The sequence below is a fragment of the Leptodactylus fuscus genome, chromosome 9 (genome assembly GCF_031893055.1).
Source record: "Leptodactylus fuscus isolate aLepFus1 chromosome 9, aLepFus1.hap2, whole genome shotgun sequence".
Taxonomy (NCBI): Eukaryota; Metazoa; Chordata; class Amphibia; order Anura; family Leptodactylidae; genus Leptodactylus; species Leptodactylus fuscus.
The window spans coordinates 72,695,174-72,721,184 of NC_134273.1; the positions used below are offsets into that span (position 1 = coordinate 72,695,174).

Below are 26,011 nucleotides of genomic sequence, written 5' to 3' on the forward strand. Positions count from 1 at the left end.
ACTTATATACATATTGTATAAAACATTGTTTTCCTGTTCTGAATGAACTACTGTACTTGTCCATTATGTTTGCAAATGCTATTGATGTGATGTTAGTTGGCAGGTCCAACTGGAGGACAATGTAGCTCTGGTCTTGGTTTTCACATTATTTTATAAATACACAAGTGTTACTTTGCCATTGCACAGTATTTTCTTTTCTTCTTTCAACCCCAGAGGCAGAATTGACTATAGTTGAGCAAAGGGATTTCTTTTTCCAAGCCTTGGATCGTGGGGTATAACTTAAAGAGGACCTTTCCCGTCCTTACAAATGCAGTATTATATACTGATAGAAAGCCGTCAGTGCAGTAAACTCAGCACACTGTTGCTTTTACCAGTAGGCACCCCAGTCCTGGAGATATCGGTGCATTAACTTCCCAGTCAGAAGAGCATCTGGCCTGTCAGGAACGTCGCCCTGATAGAGTACAAGTCTATAAGTCTATGGAAGAAGACTGTCGGGGTGGGGGTGGGGGCTTTCCTCCAGCGATGACAATAGGCTGTAAGGCGCACCTTTCTGACAGTGCAGAGATATCAGTAATGCAATTAACAGCACCAATATCTCCAGCACCGGGTGCATACTGGGAAAGCCAACAATGCACACTGACAGCTTTCTAGCAGTAAATAATAACTCACATCTAGGGTTGAGCAATCGGGAAAGATCGGATCCCGATCAGCGATCGAGCAAATTTCACGATCGGGATCGGCTGGAAAATGATCAAAAATCGGATTTTAAAAACAATCCTGAAATCTCAAGATCGGCTCAACCCTACATTTCACTTTGTGATAACTAGGGTTGAGCGATTGGTATGGGGAAAGATCGGATGCTAATCGGCGATCAAGCAAATTTCACGATCGGGATCGACTGGAAAATGATCGAAAATCAGAATTTAAAAACAATCCTGAATCTCAAGATCAGTTCAATCATACTCACATCTTTAAGGAAGTGAAAGGTCGAAAATCAGAATTTAAAAACGATCCTGAAATCTCAAGATTGGCTCAACCCCACTCAAATCTTTAAGGAAGTGAAAGGTCCTCTTTAAGGACTCCCCTGCCCAACTTCTCCTTACAACCCATGCATACATTTTAGCAGCATTTACATTTCCCTTTCCGTCTCTATCTGGGTCCAGACAGCCCGTGAAAACTTGTTCACAACATTTATGTGCACACAAAGTTTCTATCCTTCCCATCCACTGTCAATGCCTCTCGAATACTAATTTTGCCCCCTTTTATGCCGTAGTCTCCCTTGCAGAATATACTGCTGAACAACTGACATTGCTTTTGCATTAAAGGGTTAATTTTCTGCTTTCTGAGAGTAGAAGGCTGCATAGTATAAATCTTCTCACTCCAGCTCAGCAGAGGACAGGGTCATAAATGTACGACCCACAGAGTGCCGGCCATTAAAGAAAATCAGAAAGAAGATCAAAGACTTTGAGAGTGACCTGTACGGCCCCCCAGACTACTGAGACCTTATAGTTACGCCAGTGCCTGGGTCATTACTACATCTATGGATTGCCGCTGTAATCTGATTTGTTAGTTGCCGTTGTCAAATTTTTGTATAAACTTGGTTTCATAAGTGGGGATCAGTAAATGTATTCCCCTATTAATAGGGGTGGAGGAGTCTTATGGAACGGTTTGTTAAGGTTAGGGTAAAGGTGGACAGTTAAGTGGCATATGATCAACTCAGAATGGCGTTTTCATTATACGCCTCTTATTTTGATGAAAGAAAACACATTCTCGTAATATAAATATATGGTTCCCTGTATTAGGTTCTGTTCACACACAGATGACAAAACTGTCACATGGTTTGTGTCAGTAAAAGAGCAATGACAGCTCTAATGCTACACATCTTGACGAATCCTGACAGATCTCGTAAATTTCCATTGAGTTAACTCATTTTGCAAGAACAACATTGCAGACTTTGCTATTCTTACCATTCCGAATACTCACCCGCCCCCCCTACAGAGAGCATAAAATGCAAATGTGAAGGAACCTTATCGGTTACTTTTGTTCATTCTCTTTACGCCTTTGTGCACATTTTTTCTTTTTAGTTGCTTATTTGTTTTTGTAAGATTTTCCGGCCAGAAATAAGCAGAGCAGGGTTAATAAAGGGTGCAATTAATATGATTGCTGTAAACTGTAGAAACTGCGGAACAGTCTTCAAACATGAGTCATTTTCTCTGTCTGTTCACTTCAAAGTCAACATTCGACTCATTTGGATTGAGTTGTAGAAGCGTTTCATGTTTCAAGTGCTGTAAATATAAATTTATCTTCAGTGACAATTAGCATGTCTCTTTGTAACTGTAAAATGTTTCAATTTAAGTAAATTGCATCTGTAGCACTTAAGGCAAAATATATCACAGTATTCACCTAATGTCTACTTAAAACTACACAAAGTACTGCTTTACTGTATGGGAGGCTGACAAATATCCTGTAAATTGAAGAATTTAGGAAAGGAGCCAAAAAAGTCACGATTTCCGTTCTTTACCTGGATATTTGAAGTGCAATACATGCAATAAACTGATAATAGACGGGTAAAAACCTAAGAAGAGGTCAGTTGTGTGATAAGTCTGCAATGTAAGCAGGAAGGGCAGGCGGGGGGCGCCTATGATGATCCAAAATAGTTAAAATGTTACCACTGTTACGTCTCTGACTACCCTTCTCACTGTGCCTTGGAATATTCCCCATGGCCTCAAGTACTGTTACGTCTCTGCCTACCCTTCTCACTGTGCCTTGTAATACTCCCCATGGCCTCAAGTACTGTTACATCTCTGCCTACCCTTCTCACTGTGCCTTGGAATACTCCCCATGACCTCAAGTACTGTTACATCTCTGCCTACCCTTCTCACTGTGCCCTGGAATATTCCCCATGGCCTCAAGTACTGTTACGTCTCTGCCTACCCTTCTCACTGTGCCTTGTAATACTCCCCATGGCCTCAAGTACTGTTACATCTCTGCCTACCCTTCTCACTGTGCCTTGGAATACTCCCCATGACCTCAAGTACTGTTACGTCTCTGCCTAGCCATCTTACTGTGCCTTGGAATACTCCCCATGGCCTCAAGTACTGTTACATCTCTGCCTACCCTTCTCACTGTGCCTTGGAATATTCCCCATGACCTCAAGTACTGTTACGTCTCTGCCTAGCCATCTTACTGTGCCTTGGAATACTCCCCATGGCCTCAAGTACTGTTACATCTCTGCCTACCCTTCTCACTGTGCCTTGGAATACTCCCCATGACCTCAAGTACTGTTACGTCTCTGCCTAGCCATCTTACTGTGCCTTGGAATACTCCCCATGGCCTCAAGTACTGTTACATCTCTGCCTACCCTTCTCACTGTGCCTTGGAATACTCCCCATGGCCTCAAGTATTGTTACATCTCTGCCTACCCTTCTCACTGTGCCTTGGAATACTCCCCATGGCCTCAAGTACTGTTACATCTCTGCCTACCCTTCTCACTGTGCCTTGGAATCCTCCCCATGACCTCAAGTACTGTTACGTCTCTGCCTAGCCATCTTACTGTGCCTTGGAATACTCCCCATGGCCTCAAGTACTGTTACATCTCTGCCTACCCTTCTCACTGTGCCTTGGAATACTCCCCATGGCCTCAAGTACTGTTACATCTCTGCCTACCCATCTCACTGTGCCTTGGAATATTCCCCATGACCTCCAGTACTGTTACGTCTCTGCCTACCCTTCTCACTGTGCCTTGGAATACTCCCCATGGCCTCAAGTACTGCAATGTCCTCTTTGCTAAGCAAAATTACCAAAATATAAAACAATAGTGGTGGAGAGAGGGATGCCCAAGATGGCACCATGCATAACACCACAGTTCATGCCAGCTGTGCCACAGATCAAGAACTTAGTAATTTTTATAGCACCTGGGATTTGGGATCTTCTACCTCTTCCCTCACTGCTGATGAGACTCAAGGTGACTATTTGGAATGTGAAGAGAGAAGACAGAGGGTACCGAGACATCAACAATGCTGGCTGTCCAGTCTAAACGCATGTCAACGGATGTCTTGAAGCCATTAATCAGTGTCGCAAGTTACTAGCTTTTCAGGATTGGGTCCTTAAAGAAGATATTTTTATGCTCAGGCAAGAGGTGAAAAACAACTCTGAAAGATAAGAACCAGGGGCGTAACTTAGGGGGGCCGAGGGTACAGTCGCACCGGAGCCCAGGAGCCTTAGGGGGTCCATAAGCCCTGGCATCAGTATTGAGATTGCAGCTTTCATCAGGCCCATAAGCCAAGGAGACCCACAGATTTCCCTAACCACACTAAGGTGGATTAAACTCCTTAGCCCCCGTAACCATCACTATCAAGAACTCTCTGTAGGGATGAGGTAGGGGCCCCGGATAAAAGATTGCATCGGGGCCCCTCAAGACTTTAGTTACACCACTGATAAGAACTCTAGACACTATGACTAATATATTAATCTTATCATCAGCATGCTGTCCTAAATTAGCTATACTATTGCAAGGGTATTAGCTGCCAATTCTATATGTGTTACTATATGGTCTATATGGTCACTTCATTGGGGTTTGATGAGAAGACACATGTACACTTGGCTCACCAGTGGGCACAAGTATTCTGAAGTTTGGGTAAATAACTTCTTTGGAAATCATTTACCTCCCCCTAAGAACAAAAGTATTGGGCATGTTGAAATACAATAGCCTTAGCAGATAGCATCTGCTGACAAAGTCCAAAAGTAAATGCTCATACACATTAGATCAGGGGTAGGGAATGTACGGCTCTCCAGCTGTTGCAAAACTACAACTCCCAGCATGCATACTTGCTCTGCTGTTCTTGAAACTCCCATGGAAGTGAATGGAGCATGTTGGGAGTTGTAGCTTCACAGCAGCTGGAGAGTCGAAGGTTCCCTACCCCTGCATTAGATGGTTAGCCAATCCTAATAAAAGTGGTGGGTCCGAATCACAGTCATCTAATATGTATGGACCTATGACAGTGGCAAACATTTGTAATGTGTTTTTCTAAGGTGTTCCACTTGGTCCCCAAGCATCACTTATTATATGCATGGAAACATAACAGAAAGTGTTTAATTCTTCTACAGCGCCTCCACAGGCAGAATACAGTATTACACAATCCCAAATGAAGTCAATGAGGCAGGTTTATTATACCTTATAAGCTACTTTTCTGTTGCACAATACAAAAATGTATATATTTACATCTTTTTCCTGATTTTCTACATCTTGCCACTTTCTTTGAAAGGGCTCCCTACCAGATTTAGGATAATTCTGTCAGATTACTGGTGTAAATGATCCCTGAAATCTACACCAGCTACATAAATAAGGCATATTCTCCATTGGTGCAGGGGATATAAAGGTTGTCCTTGTAATGTATAGACATGTTGAATCTTCTACAGCAAGAAATGCTCTGTACTGTGGTTAATAGATTAGAATCATGAATGGGGAACCTGTCTACTAACTGAGAACCCCCTGAATAGAATTCTCTAAATAGCTTCTGTAAAGTACAAAATCATTTAAGGCCAAGGCACCACATAGCGGGAGACAGCGGAAATGCACTGTGGGGAAAAAAAAGCGCGTCGGTAATGCATTGTGCTTTTTCTCACAGAAATCCTCTGCAAACTTTCTGCTTCAATTATACCCACAGGGAAATCACCACTGTTTCCATTAACTGACAAGCTACGATTTCCAAAACTGCCGGCTTTGGACAGTTGAAGCGTTCTGTTGCTATCCATTGACTTGACATCTTGCTTCCGACTTTGGACTGTTGAAGCGCTGTGCTGAATCAGCTGATCCAGCCAGTTCGGCGCATGCGCATGTAAAGGTGTCTCATGTCCCGCAGCTGCTCTCTGCCGCGGGCCGAGACATCTCGTGTTCGCATCTATTCCTAATGATATGCCTGAGTTTTACCACACGTAGGCTTTTTGAAGTGCGGGCCATAAAGCCAGGACGTAGTCCCTGCAGAAGACAGTATCTGGCTTGCTTCTGACTACTAATCTTGGATCATGGCCCCAAGGTATTTTATACACCTCTTTTCATTAAGTGCTTTATTCTAGAAATGTGTCTATCTAGTAATGTTTTATTTAGTAACGTTGTTTATAGGATGTGAATTGTATAGTATTGTTATTGGTTTTAAATGGGACACACTCCATGGGAAGGTCCTCACTGGGGAAGTCTCCATCTGGCCATTTGGTCTATTTAAATTTGTGTTAGGGTAGAGGTCAGTCAGCGCTGTTTTTATCTTTTTGTTATGCACACTTGATAAAGGGGTGACGTACCCCGAAACACTTTGTGTGATTGCTTTGTCAAATAAAGTCACCTTTCTTGGTCATAAGTCGTGGTAGTCGTGGTTCCTTCAACTACGATCCCAATACGGGTTGTCAGTCCTTCCAGTGCATCTATTTCCAAACGGTATTCGCTAAAATCCCATTCACTTTGCAGGAACTGTAATACGCCAGGTCAAATCATGACATTTACTCCACATGGGACCCTGGCCTTAAAGTATTTTTATTAGATAGCATACTGTTACTGTTTTCCATGAGGCTTGAAGGGTACGAAGGCTCAAAACCTCAAAGACTGGCCTGTCTTTGGATGGTGTTGGTGTTTGTTACCATCTTCGCTCAGGTAAACTTCTCATTATTTTCACAGGATATAGTTAAATATGCCATGAACAAAATTGTTCCTAGAGTCTGCAGTGATAAAAGGTCCAAAGTGCTTTATAATTGTCAGTAGCAAAATTACTCACTAAGCAAATGAAATCTATTTAAATGCAACCGTGTCAGATTGCATGAGCGGCTCTCGGGTGATTGTGCTTCCAGCTGCAATCACTAATGTATTGTCTGTTCACAACTACTGTATGAATGCAGAATTGACCAAGACACTTCAGAGAATGAGATTTATTTATACAGCAACCTCGTTCGTCTCGGAGATATTCAGTATGCAAGAGATTTGTATGTTAAGCTATTTAACTTTGCAGTCATTGTAATGAGTATCTTTATTTTTTATGAAAAGTAGAATTATCCAAGAACTGTGAGCAATAAAAAAATAATTTATCATCGATACCGTCTCTCCAGCAGAGCCTTAAATTTAATTTAGGTGCTTGGTGTAGTGTAAAGTGAATTGACCAAGGTTCTCCAAGACGGCACAGTAGGATTCCAACCAAGTTTCCTGGCATCTTACTATTAACCTCCCTAAAGTGAGACTGACAAGAGAAAAATAAAAATTGATCCAGAACATTAATATTTAGTACATTAGAGTCTCTTAAGATTCTTTTTAGTTTTACAATAAATGTTCCCTTTATGTATCTTGGCGCTGTCTCCATGAATTACCATGAGCTCCTTCAATAGAACGTCTAACTGTGTTTTCATTAGAAATATCCGAGACTGTAGATGGTATCAGTTGGATCACGTTAGCCAAACCAAAGACTCCTCCAAAAGTAAAACTAAGTCAACCGTAGACAGCTGTTTGGGCGTTCTTCTCCCTTGTCAGTACAAAACATGGTACTGGTTAGCTAAATACAATGCTTGAGATACAGCCATATCCCCTGAGCTTTCTGTTTTGGAAATTTGTAAAAAAAAAAAATGTAACTTTTTGTTGTTGTTCCCCAATATACCTGTCCTATACCCTTCAATTTCAGGTGGAGATACAAATAAGGTTTTGTTTTTTTTTTAAATAGGATTTATTCTATGGAAAAACATGATGCCTCACTGGTAACCATCTGGTGGCACCAAGAGTACCTGTGACTCCTTAATATAGAACTGTAAGGAGGACTATGTGTGCCACAATCCTACAGGTTCCCATACACTTTATGAATCACCCAATTTTGACCAAGCTCGCTGGGGCACTGGTCCTTTCTGTACACATGATGTTTTGGGAATGACTTAAATACTTGGCTATTTGGGAGATGATCTTTTTGTCCTCAAGGGAGATAAAGTGTCTCCAAAGGCTTGGTTTCTCTGTAGTACTACCATAGGGAAAACACAGTATTACAAGAATCCTATTGATATAAATGGACTGTCTGTATAATGAATGGACATGCTAGTCATCCAGATCAAGAGTGCACTCTACTATGAGTTGTAGATGAGGATCATTGACCAAAAAAAGACAACCCTTTTAATTGAAGATCAACACACTTCTTTTAGAAGACCACTGTGTCCATTCAGGCCAGCTTTTTCTATGATGTATTTTAATTTTCTTATATTTATGATATATTAGCCACTGTTACGAGCAATGGGTTGTGGATCCTTTGTATCTCCTAGTCGGTTTGATTTTAGGCTACAACCAAGGACCTTGTCTCAGTAGCCCCTTTCATATTTACCCTTCAACCCCCATATGGGGATCTAAACTTTGCTGCAAGGAGACTATCAGGTTTCTACATCTCCAGTATAAGTGGCCAAATACATGCCAGTGCGTAGGACTTGGAATCAGGCAAGAGTGTTGTCTAATATGGGCAGAGTTTATGGACAGGTAGATATCATTCAAAGTCACAGAAAGGATGAAATTCAGGGCGGGCAGGAGGGGTTCAGAAGTCAAAGACAAGGCAAAGTTCATAATAGGAATCAGGCATGTCAGGATTTACAGACAAATATGGAGTCAGAAAACAAGCCAAAGGTTGATACAAAGGAAAACCATCAGAACGCAGGAAAAAAAATTAAAAGAAATCCCTGCAGACACAAGCTAAGCTATGAACCTATATTGCTCTGGAGACTTATCTTCTGCAAGGAAGGAGAACAGTCCTGTAAGTGGATCCGTGATCCTGGTTATCAAGATGCAGATGACAATAATGTGGAGTGTGCGCTACAATCACTTCTTCGCAGGGGTGAACCTAGCCTTTTTGCCACCTGAGGCGGGCAACAGAAAGCCGCCCCCCCAATCCCAACCCCCCACCACCACCCTCCGCCCCCCCAATCCCCGCCCCCTCACAGCAAAAAGGCTAGGTTCACCCCTGACTACACAGCATGTAGTCCAAGAATTGTTTCAATTTTTGGACCCCATGCTGTTTAATGATTAACCCCCTCCCCCCACCAGTGTCCGCTTACCTGGAGCAGTGCTGCTAATAGGTAAGTTAAAGCAGCGCTGCGTCCACAGGGCTTCCCCAATCCACCGCTCGCTTCCCGTGCCGGGCTGCCGAGATGGTGACGCTAAGCCAGTCCAGGACAGCTTGTCCTGGACTGGTTTAGGTCAGTAAAAATGCCCCCCCCCTCCCTCCTCGGGGCCCTGGCATAGCTTCAGGTCACCTCATGAGAGGTGCGGCGCTGCTTCTTCGAGAGGATCATCAGGACATTTTACACACATTAGAAGAAATATTCACATAAAATATTCTCCTTGAAGCAATAACTTCAATGCTCATGCACTTTCCTTTTGTTGCTCCAAATTTGGTTGAAGCGAGTGATCTGATGCAGGACATTATTGATCCTTACAGATAATCTGATTTGTTGCATGTAATTCAGTTGTTGAGTTCACAACCTCTCGTTTCTTACGGTTTCATTCCTACAATGTAAGAGAAAATATTTGCCCTATAAAATATTTATCACTGTCGATTATTTTACAGGTGCCTGAAGTGTGCAGATGCTCCTTGTCAGAAGAGCTGCCCAACTAACTTGGATATTAAGTCATTCATCACGAGTATTGCAAATAAGGTAAAACCTTCTAGTAAAGGTAACAAATTCTAAGACACTTCCTCAGGGAAATAATACCGGGAACCATGTATATTTATACTGCATATGAAGAAGTGTAATGTTATGAAACAATTTACAATGTGGAATTAGGAATGAGAATACCGGCTCAAGCGCACAAATATACTATGGCTATATATAACCTCTGAGTTATAAAGAGCTGTAATATGGAGCCTATAGACATATGTGGGCACTGTATGAAATCAGAGGTTTTACGATACCTGTCATATTTTATATTAAACAGAATATAATGGTGACATCCTCCACTGGGTGCTGTAATGCAGAGGAGACCATAGCCCCATAATACCTGAGTGCTTATGGCTCCATAGTACAGAGAGGATGAGGCTTACTGCAAGTTAGTTTCTGAGAGACAGTACAGTATCATTATAGTGGTTGGGAATCTAAGAACATAGGGGCAAACTTAATACTAACATCTGTAATAAAGACCCCATAGATGTGGATATGCAAAATCACGACCACAAAATAACGCGGCGTATATGAGACTAACTCCCATTGAAATCAATGGGAGCGTATACGGCTCTCAAGATCTCACACGGCGTATACGTGCCAGGTCACACGGCATGTTACTCCGTGTGAATGCACCCTCAAATCTTCTCCAAAAAAAGCTGCGTTTCCGAAAGGTGGGGCCTCAGCTTAAGAGATTGGTAATCCAGCTGTGTAAACGAAGGCTTGTTGAAGGGATCGGTCACAGTTTTTTTTTTTTTTTTTCAAAAGCTATAACTTTATCAGCTTTACAGTCTCCAGATTCTCTATCATACACCCTTTAAATACACAGTTTTTTTTTTTGTTTTTTTTTCTGGTGATATTCCTTGTAATGAACTGTTAAATAAAACCAGACTCGTAGTACTTGAAACTGTATTTTTTTATATCTCATCCAGGCAGCGGTTCTAGTTTCTGCCGGCACAGCTCTGATATGTTCAATCTACTGAAAGACTGATGGCTTGAAAATATAGAGTTCAAGTCCACAGAGTATAAGTCATAAACAGTCATACGCTGCAGAGAACATTTCATATATTCAATACATATCAAAAAGAGATGTCCAGTCTTGCTTGCATGATCCTTCATTCAGCCTTGTAGCACTCCGGTGTTGTTTAACACACTGTTAACCTAAGTCCTTACCCTTTCCAGCAGTTGAGTAACAGGCCATGTAAACGCTGCCGCCCTCTACATACTAATCTGGGAGCTCTTTCCTTCCAGTTGTAGTAAACTGAAGGTGAAAAGAAATTAAATATAGCAAAATATTGTTTAATTTTTCCATGAAAAAATGACTAGGGTCTGATTAATATTTCTGAAATTTTTAGATGTATTGGTAGAAGCTGCGGCATGTCGGAGGAGTTGCTGAGCAAATACAATTGTATTAATGTTGTCTAAGTCTATTATCATTTTCCAATAATTTTTCGTTTCATTATTTTATTATTTAATTTACCACCTATTATAACAGAACAAACAAGGCTCTACGAGAACCCAGCCTTATTCTACGACTGCCATGTTCTTTATAGACTTTTTTTCGTGCCACCTCTCAATTCAAAGACAACGGTACAAATAGTTTAATGCATTTAGTTCCGTTTTCTGATATAAATACACTGAATTTTTTTTTTTGCGTTCCATTGAACACCATATTTATGAAGCTCCGATGCCACATTTTCTGAAAAGTACAAATGTGTCGAGAAAAGGGATGTCAATTCAAAGTTGCGATGTGCAGTCATTTATCAAGTGTTTACAACGCTGTCTAAATAAAAAGTGTAGGAATAAAACGATACATTCACAATTCTAAGACTTTTCCTTTAAAATCTGTTATTCCTCCTTTCCTAGTTAATGTCTGCATTTTTGGCTTAGGGCAGGTTCACACCTGCGCCCGGTCTCCGCTTTGCAGGTTTCCGTCTTCTGCCCGAGATTTTGGACAGGGGACGAAAACCGGCAATCAGTTTTCATACCCATTCGCTTGAATGGGTTTGCAAAGTGTCCGCCCATGAGCATCTTCTGCCTCTCCTCAGTAAAACCGTTTTTTTAACCGGACACACAATCGGACATGCAAGATTTTGTGTCCAGTTAAAAAAAAAAAATGGTTTAGCTGCGGAGAGGCAGAAGATGCTCACGGGTGGACACTGACTGCCGGGTTTCCATCTCCTGTTCAGTTTCTCGGGCAGAAGACAGAAACCCACAAAACGGAGACCGGGCACAGGTGTGATTTTATATCCTTGTCCATTCACAAAGAGGCTTTTAAAGGGACTTTTAGACCTCCTGATGATGGCGGACCCAGTGATAAGACTTTTATCCACTATCCTGTGGAACAGAAAAATTGTCCATAATGACACAACCCCTTTAAATTATACTTTGGAGTCGTCTCAGACCCCAGAGTATAATAGTGGAGCCCATGGGGAGGTGAGTAAAAAATAACAGGCAAACTCACCTTGACTCACCTCTCCTGGGCTTCTAGTGATCCTCTTCTGGTTGATCACAGGCGCTGGGGGTCACAACTGAGGTCTTTAATTGGGCATCCATGGTCATTTGGGCCATGCTAATGTCATGATGACCCACGGAACCGATCAGATCCAATTAATATAATAATAATAATACATTTTATTTATTTAGCATCAACATATTCTGCAGCACTTTGTAGGGTTCAAGTACAGACAAACTGAGACATTAAGTTATGCAAATCAAACTGTATAGATTTGTTCTCATACAAAGTTTTTGCAAACTTTGGAATGAACCCAGTTTGTTATAACCAACAAAGTTCCTCTCTATTTGGAACTTATACAAGAAGCTTAAGTCCAAAGTATTCACCTATTCACTTGACTTTTTCTGCTTATGGACTCAATAAAGGCTAAAACAGTGTTCAGTGGGGAACATACCATGGAGGAACACTTTTTTTTTTAAATTTTGTGTCTGATGTTTACTAAATCCGTATATTTCCATGTTACTAATCGAGTGGTTGTAGGTCCTACCAAATCTATACAATCTAATGCAATAGTGATTCCATCATATATAATGCGCCGATGTAATTTAGTAAAACACTGATAAATCTAAGGTCTCCATTCTGTTATAAAAAAGGCATCGCAGTGTAGATACAAATCTGTTGAATTTCAGACAACTCTTGCTTTGGCTTGGCGCTTCAGACCTTGGCTTTAAATCACAGAACATCACAGAGACTTGGTGTAGTGTATCTACCATTATAACACAAGTCACCTCTTGAGATCCGTCCAACTCTTTAACATTTAATCGCATCGCAGGTTGCAAAGCAGTCTTCTCATTTAAGTGGCACATCAGCCATGTACAAAAAAACAGGTGATGCTCACTGCTGGAGTCATTTGATCTAACCCACAACATTTTCTGACAGCTTTGAAAAGTTCAGCACAGCTTCTGAATGACTTACTGGGTAAAAGTTGCTTTTTGTGCCAGCAGAGAAGCAGCATCACAAAGTTTACTTGAATGATAATTGTCTACATTTTCAGAATATTGTAATAATATAAAGATCTTAAAGATTTATGGCATATCCACTAGACAGGCCAGACATGACTCATAGATGCAGGTCCTAAATGATCTGGTCACAAGCAGACTGGTGACCAAGCAGCACAGAGTAGAGCCATTGGCCAGTGCTCTTCCATTCATCTACTATTACTCTACTGGGACACTTGTATCCTTTTTGGACTATTGCATATGAATTAAAATATAGCTTGCATTGGGTATCTGCATTAAACCCATTGGATATAGGGTTGGGTAAGGATGGTATCAGATAGGGTTATTCTATTGGTCTCACGTTGAGTTGGGCATTTGCAAATTCTGACGTTAGTGTTTAGCATGTGGACTGGTTCTGTAAGTGTCCTGTATAGTAAACCCATTACTTCAATCACGTTCCGACTGCTCATTGACTTTATACATACAGGTAGTTGGCAATTAACTCTAAAAGGATATACTGTACATATACATATATATTCTGAAATTTCCCCACTGTGGGACTATTAAAGGATTTTCTTATCTTATATACATCCTTCCAGAATTAGCAAATGCACAAAATTGTCTTACAAAGTTGTGTATGAAATTCAGGGAGCTTTTAGGACTCTAACACCTGGAGTTATAAGAGATGTAAGACCAGTAGTCCCTCATGATTGGCTGTTCCCTGTCACAAGAGCTGTCATGAAGTGGGCAACACGGTGGCTTAGCAGTTAGCACTGCAGCTTGCAGTGCTGGAGTCCTGGGTTTGAATCCTGCCAGGAACAACATCTGCAAGGAGTTTGTATGTTCTCCCCGTGTTTGTGTGGATTTCCTCCCATTGTACAAAGACATACTGATAGGGGAAAAAAATGTACTTTGTGACTCCTATACTGGGCTCGCAATCTACATTTAAAAAAAAGCTGTCATGAAGTGTTATGGTCGGGGATGACACTACCCTGTCCACATAACAGGTTCTAGCCCACCCCAAGACACAAAACTTTCACCTGCAAAAAAAATTTTTTAAATGGAGATGGCAAACTATTAAAACACAGAAAAAAATCAATGAACACATTTCCTTCCTACTTTAAAAAAAAAAATATTTTCCAAATTTAAAAAAAAAAAAAAAAAGAATAATATAAAAATAAAGCCCTGAATAACAACAAAAAATGATACAAAATTACTTAATGACTCGAACAAAAAAAATGGTAAAGCCTTCAAAACAGCATATACAAAAAAGAAATAAAAAAATAAAAATGTGTCCAGAAAAAATGTCCCCATGATTAAAATACTTCTTCAGAGCAACACATGTTTATCAGACTGTAGTTTGCTTTTATAGGAAGAGATAAGCTTTGATTTTTTTTTAAGGCCATATGTTGTACAGTGCTAAATGTATTACCTATTATAACATTGTATGAGAGCAATTAAATGAATCAGAAGATAGCAGGGAGGTCTTTGCTAGTGTCAGTGTGGATGCTGTAATAGAATGGATGACAGATGGCTTCATTTTCCATCCTGTTAATTATACAGTAAATGTGTAGGGGTAAAAGACAATAAGTGGAGACTGAGTTGTATCTGCCCAATTCAATCCCTTTAAAATCAAAATTACATTTTATTACATTCATTTTTATTATTATTATTATTATTATTATTATTATTATTATTATTATTATTATTATATATTTTTTATTATTACAATTTGTATAATAATAATAATAATAATAATAATAATAATAATTATTATTATTATTATTATTATTATTTTACATTCATTTTTTATCTTAGAAAATAAAAAATTAAAAAATTTAAAACAAATAAAAAGAGATCGTTCAATATAATTTTTTTTTTCTTTTCACCCGACTCTGGCCCGGAGGGAGGTAGGATGATGTTATGGGGAGGGGTTAAGGTTATAGGTTAACATAAAACCTACAATTTTACAAAAATAATTATTCTCATGAATCCGACAAACCCGATTGACAATGAGTGAGGGACGGGGTTAATGTTTTGTTCTGAAATGTTTATGATCTGGTAATCCTGACTTATGGAAAGATTAACTGATTACAAATAAGAAGTAACACATGACCTTGTATGCATTAAGGGATTTCAGAGCTTACGCAGGGTTTTATACCTTTAGTACCTGTTAAGAGCACCAAAATCCTTTAATAATCGTCTTCAGTTTTATTAAACGGCATCTAAAATTTGCTACAATCAAGAACTATTTTGCTTTTGAAACACGTCAGAATTTTCTCTTAAGCTTTTTAGCTTTTAATACTCAATGGTGAGGTGATATCCCAATGGCAGAGAACACTTTATGATTTCATTAGGGCAATTTAAAGCTGGCTTATGTTTAACTGGCAGGTCAGTTTTATATAATAGATTGATGACTCTGACTTCCAAAATGGGTTAAGCACAGTGGTAGCACTAGACACATCTGAGTGGCAGCAGATGAAAAGAAAGAAACAATATGGGGAAAGAAAATCTACGATGTACGAAAACTACAATAGCCTGAATTTCAACATTAGCTTGGTTTTCACAGTAAAGTTCCATTTTTATAGCATTATATGCATTTGCATATGCTGGGGAATACTAGAACCTCCTGGGTCCTTATGCAACATATTTACCAGAACTTCCCATTGGCTACTTGTCATGCACAATACTGGTATTTTTCCTTTAGATATGTCCAACCTTACCTATCCAAAAATTATCAGTTATGACACTATTTCAAAACACTAGGAGAACCCTTGAGGGGTTTCATCTCAAACCACTAGGTAGCTATGTATAGGGGGGATTTGCTTGGCCATCTATGTCAGTTATTTTTGTCAAAGATGAGTCACATTCTTGGTTGTTCTCCCTGCCAAAAGGGGGTCAAATGAAGCGGAGACACAGAATCTGATATGTTGCACAATTGAATACTCTTTGTATAATTGGAGTTCTTCTTCTTCCTCTCCTTCCTTCTCTTCTTCTTCATCTCCTTCCTTCTCTTCTTCTTCCTCTTCTTCATCTTCCTCTTCTTCCTTTCCTTCTTTTTATTCATCTTCTTCCTCTTCTTCTTCTTCTTCTTCTTCTTCTTCTTCTTCTTCTTCTTCTTCTTCTTCTTCTTCTTCTTCGTCTTTTTCCTTTTCTGCTTCTTCCTCTTCTTCTTTTTCTTTCTTTCCTTCCTCATCCTCTTATTCTTTATCGTCTTCCTCTCCTCCTCCTCCTCCTTCTTCTTCTTCTTCCTCTTCCTCTTCTTCTTTTTCCTCCTCTTCTTCTTCTTCCTCTTCTTCTTCTTCTTCTTCTTCTTCTTCCTCCTCCTCCTCCGCCTCCTCCTCTTCTTCTTCTTCTTCTTCTTCTTCTTCTTCTTATTATTATTATTATTATTATTATTCCTCTCCTTCCTCCTCTTCTTCGTCGCCGTTGTTGTCAACCTCTTCTTCTTCTTTTTTTTTTTTTAAGTTGATTATCTTACACCACTCAACTTTGGATATGTTTAGCCCAAAAAGTAAGCAAATGTAAGGAAGGGTATATATTTATGTGACAGAACATCTATCTCCCTCCACCCTCCAATCCAGTGTAAGTTGATTGCAACACGTTATATTCCAAGTTATATTCCATCGAGTATTTCTGTTTTCAGCTCTACTTTATTGTTTATCTGGAGGAGAGTGCATGGAAGAACAGGCTCCTTATGGTATTATGACACTTAAGTCTGAAACATAAACTGGATCTAATAGAGTTTGACAAGTTTACATCCATCTATTAGTGCAGGATGGATCATATATCCTCTGTTTATAACATTAGTACTTGTAGCGTCTCAGTAAATAAAATATAAAAAGAATTCTATGTCAAATGAAAAAGAGAAACATATCTAGAAAGGAGAAAATAAATAAGAAGACATTTTTTTCAGACTGATTTGTAATGAGTCAAGTTTTACCCAAATATTCTAAATGCTTCATTTTTTCAAAAACCCAAGATTCGTCTTGGGTGACTTAAAATGGTCGCCACATTCTACTCAGGGTTCTCTTCAGACCGCATATTATAAAAGGTGGAGAGGCCCAGGGAAGGTGAAAAAAAAATCCATTGTCACCTTCCCTTACCTCTTTTGGATCTCTTCATGGCAGAGCAAAAGCATCAGATGCCACGAGTGGGCCAAAAAATGGGAAGGCAAGAATGATTTTTTATTTTTATTTTTTTTTTGCACCTCTCTTTGGCCTCCACCTACTATACTTTAGAATCTGAAGAGCCCCCAGATTGTTAATGATGTCACCTTCACTTGCAAGGAATTTGATAAATAGGTTCCTAGGAGCCCCGAGAGTGTTCTACACTAAGTGTTCTACCCAATTTAAGGTGTTGGTCATACTGAACTTGTTTGGCTTGAGAGGTTCGCCCATCTCTACTCCCACCCAAGAAATGTCCTTCAATTTTATCCCTATTACTAAGCATCCATCTCAACACATTTGTCATAAATAATCATAGCTCATTAGGGGAATAATGGAGAGATAATAACAAATAAGATTTGCTTTACTATCATTCAAACTTCCCATGCTTGGGTATATAACACATCTCCAACCCAGGATATCTGTAACCTGAAGTGTCAAGTATCAGGATGAATACTAAGGAAGGACAATTCTTATGTACTGCCCTTGTAAGGATGGGAGTTATTGGGGTCTATGGGAGGGAATATAGGTTATTAATAGTCTAACTGTGGTGAACTGGACATGGATACAATATTGTGTTTTGGAATGTGCACACCCATAATTGCTGGACTATAGAGGAATAATATTGGACATCCAGTAAGATCCACCTGGAGTGTGGGAGAAAACCTATGTGAACATACAAACTCCTTGCAGATGTTGTCCTTGGCAGGATTCAAAACCCAGACTCCATAGCTGCAAAGAGTCAATGCCAACCACTGAGCCACCGTGATGCATAATTTATTATCATATTAATACAAAAGACTAAATACAAATAATAACTAGAGATGAGCGAACAGTAAAATGTTCGAGGTTCAATATTCATTTCGAGTAGCCCCTCAATATTCGACTACTCGAATCAAATATCGAACCCTATTATAATCTATGGGGGGAAAATGCTCGTTTCAGGGGTAGGCAATGTTCGATCAAATTATACTTACCAAGTCCATGAGTGAGGATCGGGCTGGATCCTCCGTGCAGTCTTCTCCTTGCAGTGTCCCTGCGGCGTCTTCCGGCTCTTCATTCACTATGCCAGGCATCGGGCCTGTGCAGAGCCGACTGCACATGCCCGCACTACAAGCGGACATGCGCAGTCGGCTCTGCCCAGGCCTGATGCCTGGCAGAGTGAATGAAGAGCCGGAAGACGCCGCAGGGACACTGCAAGGAGAAGACTTCTAAAGGTAGGAGAAGAACCAGCATTGATTGGCCGACTGTATAGCATTCGGCCAATCAATGCTGGTTCTGCATCGAACTTTTACATTCGAATAGCGAGTGGTACTCGATCGAGTACAAGTATTTCGAATACCATAGTATTCGATCGAATACCTACTCGATCGAGTACTACTTGCTCATCTCTAATAGTAACACCATTTGTAATGGTAGCATCCCTTTAAATAAAGGAAATCGTGCTTGTTATCCCTAACCAAGAAGGAAAATATATTGATCACTGCTTTTATATAAATCTTCGGTCGACCATTGATTGCCATTAAGCTTTTACTCAAATTCACCTTTTTTTTCCTCTAGTTCACGCAAGTGAAGTTGTTAACTTTTTATTTTCTATGAGAAAGCAATGATTCAAGTTTTTACCCATAAAGATATATAGAAATTAGAGATGAGCGAACAGTGTTCTATCGAACTCATGTTCGATCGGATATTAGGCTGTTCGGCATGTTCGAATCGAATCGAACACCGCGTGGTAAAGTGCGCCATTACTCGATTCCCCTCCCACCTTCCCTGGCGCCTTTTTTGCTCCAATAACAGCGCTGGGTAGGTGGGACAGGAACTACGACACCGGTGACGTTGAAAAAAGTAGGCAAAACCCATTGGCTGCCGAAAACATGTGACCTCTAATTTAAAAGAACAGCGACGCCCAGCTTCGCGTCATTCTGAGCTTGCAATTCACCGAGGACGGAGGTTTCCGTCCAGCTAGCTAGGGCTTAGATTCTGGGTAGGCAGGGACAGGCTAGGATAGGAAGGAGAAGACAACCAACAGCTCTTGTAAGAGCTAAATTCCAGGGAGAAGCTTGTCAGTGTAACGTGGCACTGACGGGCTCAATCGCCGCAACCCAGCTTTCCCAGGATCCTGAATGGAATACACTGTCAGTGTATTCCCGTATACCCGATATATACCCCGATACCCGTTCCAACGGTGTGCCCCCCCACCTTCACCCCAGAAATACCCTGCAAGTCCCCTAGCAATAGAATTGGGGCTATATACACCCACAATTTTTACTACTGGTATACAGTGCCATTGTCTGACTGGGAATTCAAAGAATATATTGGGAATACAAATACCCTCATTTCTTGCTACTGCCATATAGTGCCAGTTTCTGACTGGTAATTCAAAGAATATATTGGGGTTACGTGCACCCACAATTTTTACTACTGGTATACAGTGCCATTGTCTGACTGGGAATTCAAAGAATATATTGGGAATACAAATACCCTCATTTCTTGCTACTGCCATATAGTGCCAGTGTCTGACTGGGAATTCAAAGAATATATTGGGGTTACGTGCACCCACAATTTTTACTACTGGTATACAGTGCCATTGTCTGACTGGGAATTCAAAGAGTATATTGGGAATACAAATACCCTCATTTCTTGCTACTGCCATATAGTGCCAGTTTCTGACTGGTAATTCAAAGAATATATTGGGGTTACGTGCACCCACAATTTTTACTACTGGTATACAGTGCCATTGTCTGACTGGGAATTCAAAGAGTATATTGGGAATACAAATACCCTCATTTCTTGCTACTGCCATATAGTGCCAGTGTCTGACTGGGAATTCAAAGAATATATTGGGGTTACGTGCACCCACAATTTTTACTACTGGTATACAGTGCCATTGTCTGACTGGGAATTCAAAGAGTATATTGGGAATACAAATACCCTCATTTCTTGCTACTGCCATATAGTGCCAGTTTCTGACTGGGAATTCAAAGAATATATTGGGGTTACGTGCACCCACAATTTTTACTACTGGTATACAGTGCCATTGTCTGACTGGGAATTCAAAGAATATATTGGGGTTATAAATACCCTCATTTCTTGCTACTGCCATATAGTGCCAGTTTCTGACTGGTAATTCAAAGAATATATTGGGGTTACGTGCACCCACAATTTTTACTACTGGTATACAGTGCCATTGTCTGACTGGGAATTCAAAGAGTATATTGGGAATACAAATACCCTCATTTCTTGCTACTGCCATATAGTGCCAGTGTCTGACTGGGAATTCAAAGAATATATTGGGGTTACGTGCACCCACAATTTTTACTACTGGTATACAGTGCCATTGTCTGACTGGGAATTCAAAGAGTATATTGGGAATACAAATACCCTCATTTCTTGCTACTGCCATATAGTGCCAGTTTCTGACTGGGAATTCAAAGAATATATTGGGGTTACGTGCACCCACAATTTTTACTACTGGTATACAGTGCCATTGTCTGACTGGGAATTCAAAGAGTATATTGGGAATACAAATACCCTCATTTCTTGCTACTGCCATATAGTGCCAGTTTCTGACTGGGAATTCAAAGAATATATTGGGGTTACGTGCACCCACAATTTTTACTACTGGTATACAGTGCCAATTTCTAACTAGGAATTCAAAATGCGCAAGGCTCCCGGAAAGGGACGTGGACGAGGCCGTGGGCGAGGTCGGGGGAATGGTTCTGGGGAGCAAGGTAGCAGTGAAGCCACAGGGCGTCCCGTGCCTACTCCTGTGGGGCAGCAAGCATTGCGCCACTCCACAGTGCCAGGGTTGCTTGCCACATTAACTAAACTGCAGGGTACAAACCTTAGTAGGCCCGAGAACCAGGAACAGGTCTTGCAATGGCTGTCAGAGAACGCTTACAGCACATTGTCCAGCAGCCAGTCAGACTCTGCCTCCTCTCCTCCTATTACCCAACAGTCTTGTCTTCCTTCCTCCCAAAATTCCGAAGCTTTACAGAACAATAACCCAAACTGTCCCTGCTCCCCAGAGCTGTTCTCCGCTCCTTTCATTGTCCCTCAACCTGCCTCTCCACGTCACGATTCCACGAACCTAACAGAGGAGCATCTGTATCCAGATGCTCAAACACTAGAGTCTCCTCCATCTCCGTTCGATTTGGTGGTGGATGACCAGCAACCCACCCTCATCGACGATGATGTGACGCAGTTGCCGTCAGGGCATCCAGTTGACCGGCGCATTGTGCGGGAGGAGGAGATGAGACAGGAGTTGGAAGAGGAAGTGGTGGATGATGAGGACACTGACCCGACCTGGACAGGGGGGATGTCAAGCGGGGAAAGTAGTGTGGATGTTGAGGCAGGTGCAGCACCAAAAAGGGTAGCTAGAGGCAGAGGCAGAGGTCAGCAGCTTAGGCGAAGCCAGGCCACACCCGGAATCTCCCAAGATGTTCCAGTTCGTACCCAGCCCCGAAAAACTCCCACCTCGAGGGCACGTTTCTCGAAGGTGTGGAGTTTTTTCAAGGAATGCGCCGAGGACAGATATAGTGTTGTCTGCACAATTTGCCTCTCGAAATTGATTAGGGGCTCTGAGAAGAGCAACCTGTCCACCACTTCAATGCGCCGTCATTTGGAATCCAAGCACTGGAATCAGTGGCAGGCAGCAACGGCAGGACAAAGGCCGACTGCCGTTCACGCCACTGCCACTGCCTCTGCCTCTGCCACTGCCACTGCTGACTGTGCTGGCGATGCACTCCAGAGGACGAGCCAGGACACCACTTCATCTGCCTCCGCCACTTTGTTGACTTCTACCTCATCCTCCCCTGGTCCTGTCTTATCTCCTTCTCCTGCACCATCAAAGGCACCATCAGGCGTTTCTTTACAACAACCCACCATCTCTCAGACATTGGAGCGGCGGCAGAAATACACTGCTAACCACCCACACGCGCAAGCCTTGAACGCCAACATCGCTAAACTGCTGGCCCAGGAGATGTTGGCGTTCCGGCTTGTTGAAACTCCCGCCTTCCTGGACCTGATGGCAACTGCGGCACCTCGCTATGCCGTCCCTAGCCGTCACTACTTCTCCCGGTGTGCCGTCCCCGCCTTGCACCAGCACGTGTCACTCAACATCAGGCGGGCCCTTAGTTCCGCGCTTTGCACAAAGGTCCACTTGACCACCGACGCGTGGACAAGTGCATGCGGACAGGGACGCTACATTTCACTGACGGCACACTGGGTGAATGTAGTTGAGGCTTCCCAAACTGGCCCGGTGTACCTCGTCTCCCCGCCTAACATTCCTGGCAGGGACACGAGAAGAACACCCCCCTCCTCCTCCTCCTCTACCGCCTCCTCCTCCGCCACCGCCTCCTCCTCCGCCACCGCCTCCTCCTCCGCTGTTAGATTGACCCCAGCTACGAGTTGGAAACGTTGCAGCACTGGCGTTGGTAGACGTCAGCAGGCTGTGCTGAAGCTGATCAGCTTGGGGGACAGACAGCACACTGCCTCCGAGGTGAGGGATGCCCTCCTCGATGAGACGGCAATATGGTTTGAGCCGCTGCACCTGGGCCCAGGCATGGTCGTTTGTGATAACGGCCGGAACCTGGTAGCAGCTCTGGAGCTTGCCGGACTCCAACATGTTCCATGCCTGGCCCACGTCTTCAACCTAGTGGTGCAACGTTTCCTAAAGAGCTACCCCAATGTTCCAGAGCTACTGGTGAAAGTGCGGCGCATGTGCGCCCACTTTCGCAAGTCGACAGTAGCCGCTGCTAGCTTAAAATCTCTCCAGCAACGCCTGCATGTGCCACAACACCGGCTTTTGTGCGACGTCCCCACACGCTGGAACTCAACGTTTCAGATGTTGAATAGAGTGGTTGAGCAGCAGAGACCTTTGATGGAATACCAGCTACAAAACCCTAGGGTGCCACAAAGTCAGCTGCCTCAGTTTCACATCCATGAGTGGCCATGGATGAGAGACCTTTGTGACATCCTACGGGTCTTTGAGGAGTCCACAAGGAGGGTGAGCTCTGAGGATGCGATGGTGAGCCTTACAATCCCGCTCTTGTGTGTTCTGAGAGAATCCCTGATTGACATCAGGGATAACTCAGATCACACAGAGGAGTTAGGGATAGCATCCGATCCGTCACAGCTGGAGAGTAGGTCCACACATCTGTCCGCTTCACTGCGTTTAATGGAGGAGGAGGAGGAGGAGGAGGAGGAAGAAGAGTTGTCCGATGATGTGATGGTGATACAGGAGGCTTCCGGGCAACTTCGAATCGTCCCATTGTTGCAGCGCGGATGGGTAGACATGGAGGATGAGGAGGAAATGGAGATTGAACTTTCCGGTGGGGCCAGAGGAGTCATGCCAACTAACACTGTGGCAGACATGGCTGAGTTCATGTTGGGGTGCTTTACAACCGACAAGCGTATTGTCAAAATCATGGAGGACAACCAGTACTGGATCTTTGCTATCCTTGACCCCCGGTATAAAAACAACATCTCGTCTTTTATTCCGGTAGAGGGGAGGGCCAATCGCATCAATGCTTGCCACAGGCAATTGGTGCAGAATATGATGGAGATGTTTCCAGCATGTGACGTTGGCGGCAGGGAGGGCAGTTCCTCCAGTAGGCAACCAAGTTCTCACCGGTCCACACAAACGAGGGGCACACTGTCTAAGGTCTGGGACACCTTGATGGCACCCCCTCGCCAAAGTGCCGCCACGGAGGGTCCTAGTGTCACCAGGCGTGAGAAGTATAGGCGCATGTTGCGGGAATACCTTTCCGACCACAGCCCTGTCCTCTCCGACCCCTCTGCGCCCTACACGTATTGGGTGTCGAAGTTGGACCTGTGGCTTGAACTTGCCCTATATGCCTTGGAGGTGCTGTCCTGTCCTGCCGCCAGCGTCCTATCTGAGAGGGTGTTCAGTGCAGCCGGTGGCATCATCACTGACAAGCGCACCCGTCTGTCAGCTGAGAGTGCCGACCGGCTCACTTTGATAAAAATGAACCACCACTGGGTAGAGCCGTCATTTTTGTGCCCACCTGTGTAAAGCACCCCAACATGAAACTCCATGTCTGTACTCAACCTCTCCAATTCCTCCGCATCCTCATACTCATCCACCATAAGCGTTGCACAATTCTGCTAATACTAGGCTCCCTCCACCCTGATTTCCCCCAACTCTGCTGGTTAGAGGCTCCCTCCACCATGAATTTGCCCAAACTGGGCTGGTTAGAGGCTCCCTCCACCATTAATTGGTCCAAACTGGGCTAATTAGAGGCTCCCTCCACCATGAATTGGTCCAAACTGGGTTTTTTAGAGGCTCCCTCCACCATGAATTGGTCCAAACTGGGCTGGTTAGAGGCTCCCTCCACCATGAATTTCCCAAAACTTGGCTGTTTAGAGGCTCCCTCCACCATTAATTGGTCCAAACTGGGCTGGTTAGAGGCTCCCTCCACAATTAATTGGTCCAAACTGGGCTAATTAGAGGCTCCCTCCACCATGAATTGGTCCAAACTGGGTTTTTTAGAGGCTCCCTCCACCATGAATTTCCCAAAACTTGGCTGTTTAGAGGCTCCCTCCACCATGAATTGGTCCAAACTGGGTTTTTTAGAGGCTCCCTCCACCATGAATTTCCCAAAACTTGGCTGTTTAGAGGCTCCCTCCACCATTAATTGGTCCAAACTGGGCTGGTTAGAGGCTCCCTCCACCATGAATTTGCCCAAACTGGGCTGTTTAGAGGCTCCCTCCACCATGAATTTGCCCAAACTGGGCTGTTTAGAGGCTCCCTCCACCATGAATTTGCCCAAACTGGGCTGTTTAGAGGCTCCCTCCACCATGAATTGGTCCAAACTGGGCTGGTTAGAGGCTCCCTCCACCATGAATTGGTCCAAACTGGGCTGGTTAGAGGCTCCCTCCACCATGAATTTCCCAAAACTTGGCTGTTTAGAGGCTCCCTCCACCATTAATTGGTCCAAACTGGGCTGGTTAGAGGCTCCCTCCACAATTAATTGGTCCAAACTGGGCTAATTAGAGGCTCCCTCCACCATGAATTGGTCCAAACTGGGTTTTTTAGAGGCTCCCTCCACCATGAATTTCCCAAAACTTGGCTGTTTAGAGGCTCCCTCCACCATGAATTGGTCCAAACTGGGTTTTTTAGAGGCTCCCTCCACCATGAATTTCCCAAAACTTGGCTGTTTAGAGGCTCCCTCCACCATTAATTGGTCCAAACTGGGCTGGTTAGAGGCTCCCTCCACCATGAATTTGCCCAAACTGGGCTGTTTAGAGGCTCCCTCCACCATGAATTTGCCCAAACTGGGCTGTTTAGAGGCTCCCTCCACCATGAATTTGCCCAAACTGGGCTGTTTAGAGGCTCCCTCCACCATGAATTGGTCCAAACTGGGCTGGTTAGAGGCTCCCTCCACCATGAATTTCCCAAAACTTGGCTGTTTAGAGGCTCCCTCCACCATTAATTGGTCCAAACTGGGCTGGTTAGAGGCTCCCTCCACCATGAATTTGCCCAAACTGGGCTGTTTAGAGGCTCCCTCCACCATGAATTTGCCCAAACTGGGCTGTTTAGAGGCTCCCTCCACCATGAATTGGTCCAAACTGGGCTGGTTAGAGGCTCCCTCCACCATGAATTTCCCAAAACTTGGCTGTTTAGAGGCTCCCTCCACCATTAATTGGTCCAAACTGGGGTGGTTAGAGGCTCCCTCCACCATTAATTGGTCCAAACTGGGCTGGTTAGA

The 26,011-nt window shown here is 42.9% G+C and overlaps 1 protein-coding gene across 1 annotated transcript in view; it reads left to right on the forward strand.

Annotated features, from left to right (window-relative positions):
• Positions 1-26,011, forward strand: part of DPYD (dihydropyrimidine dehydrogenase) — a 655,808-nt gene that overhangs the window by 162,379 nt on the left and 467,418 nt on the right. Inside the window, exon 4 of the mRNA XM_075286742.1 lies at positions 9,570-9,657. Coding sequence (XP_075142843.1) covers positions 9,570-9,657 — 88 coding nt within the window. The remainder of the gene's footprint in view (positions 1-9,569; positions 9,658-26,011) is intronic.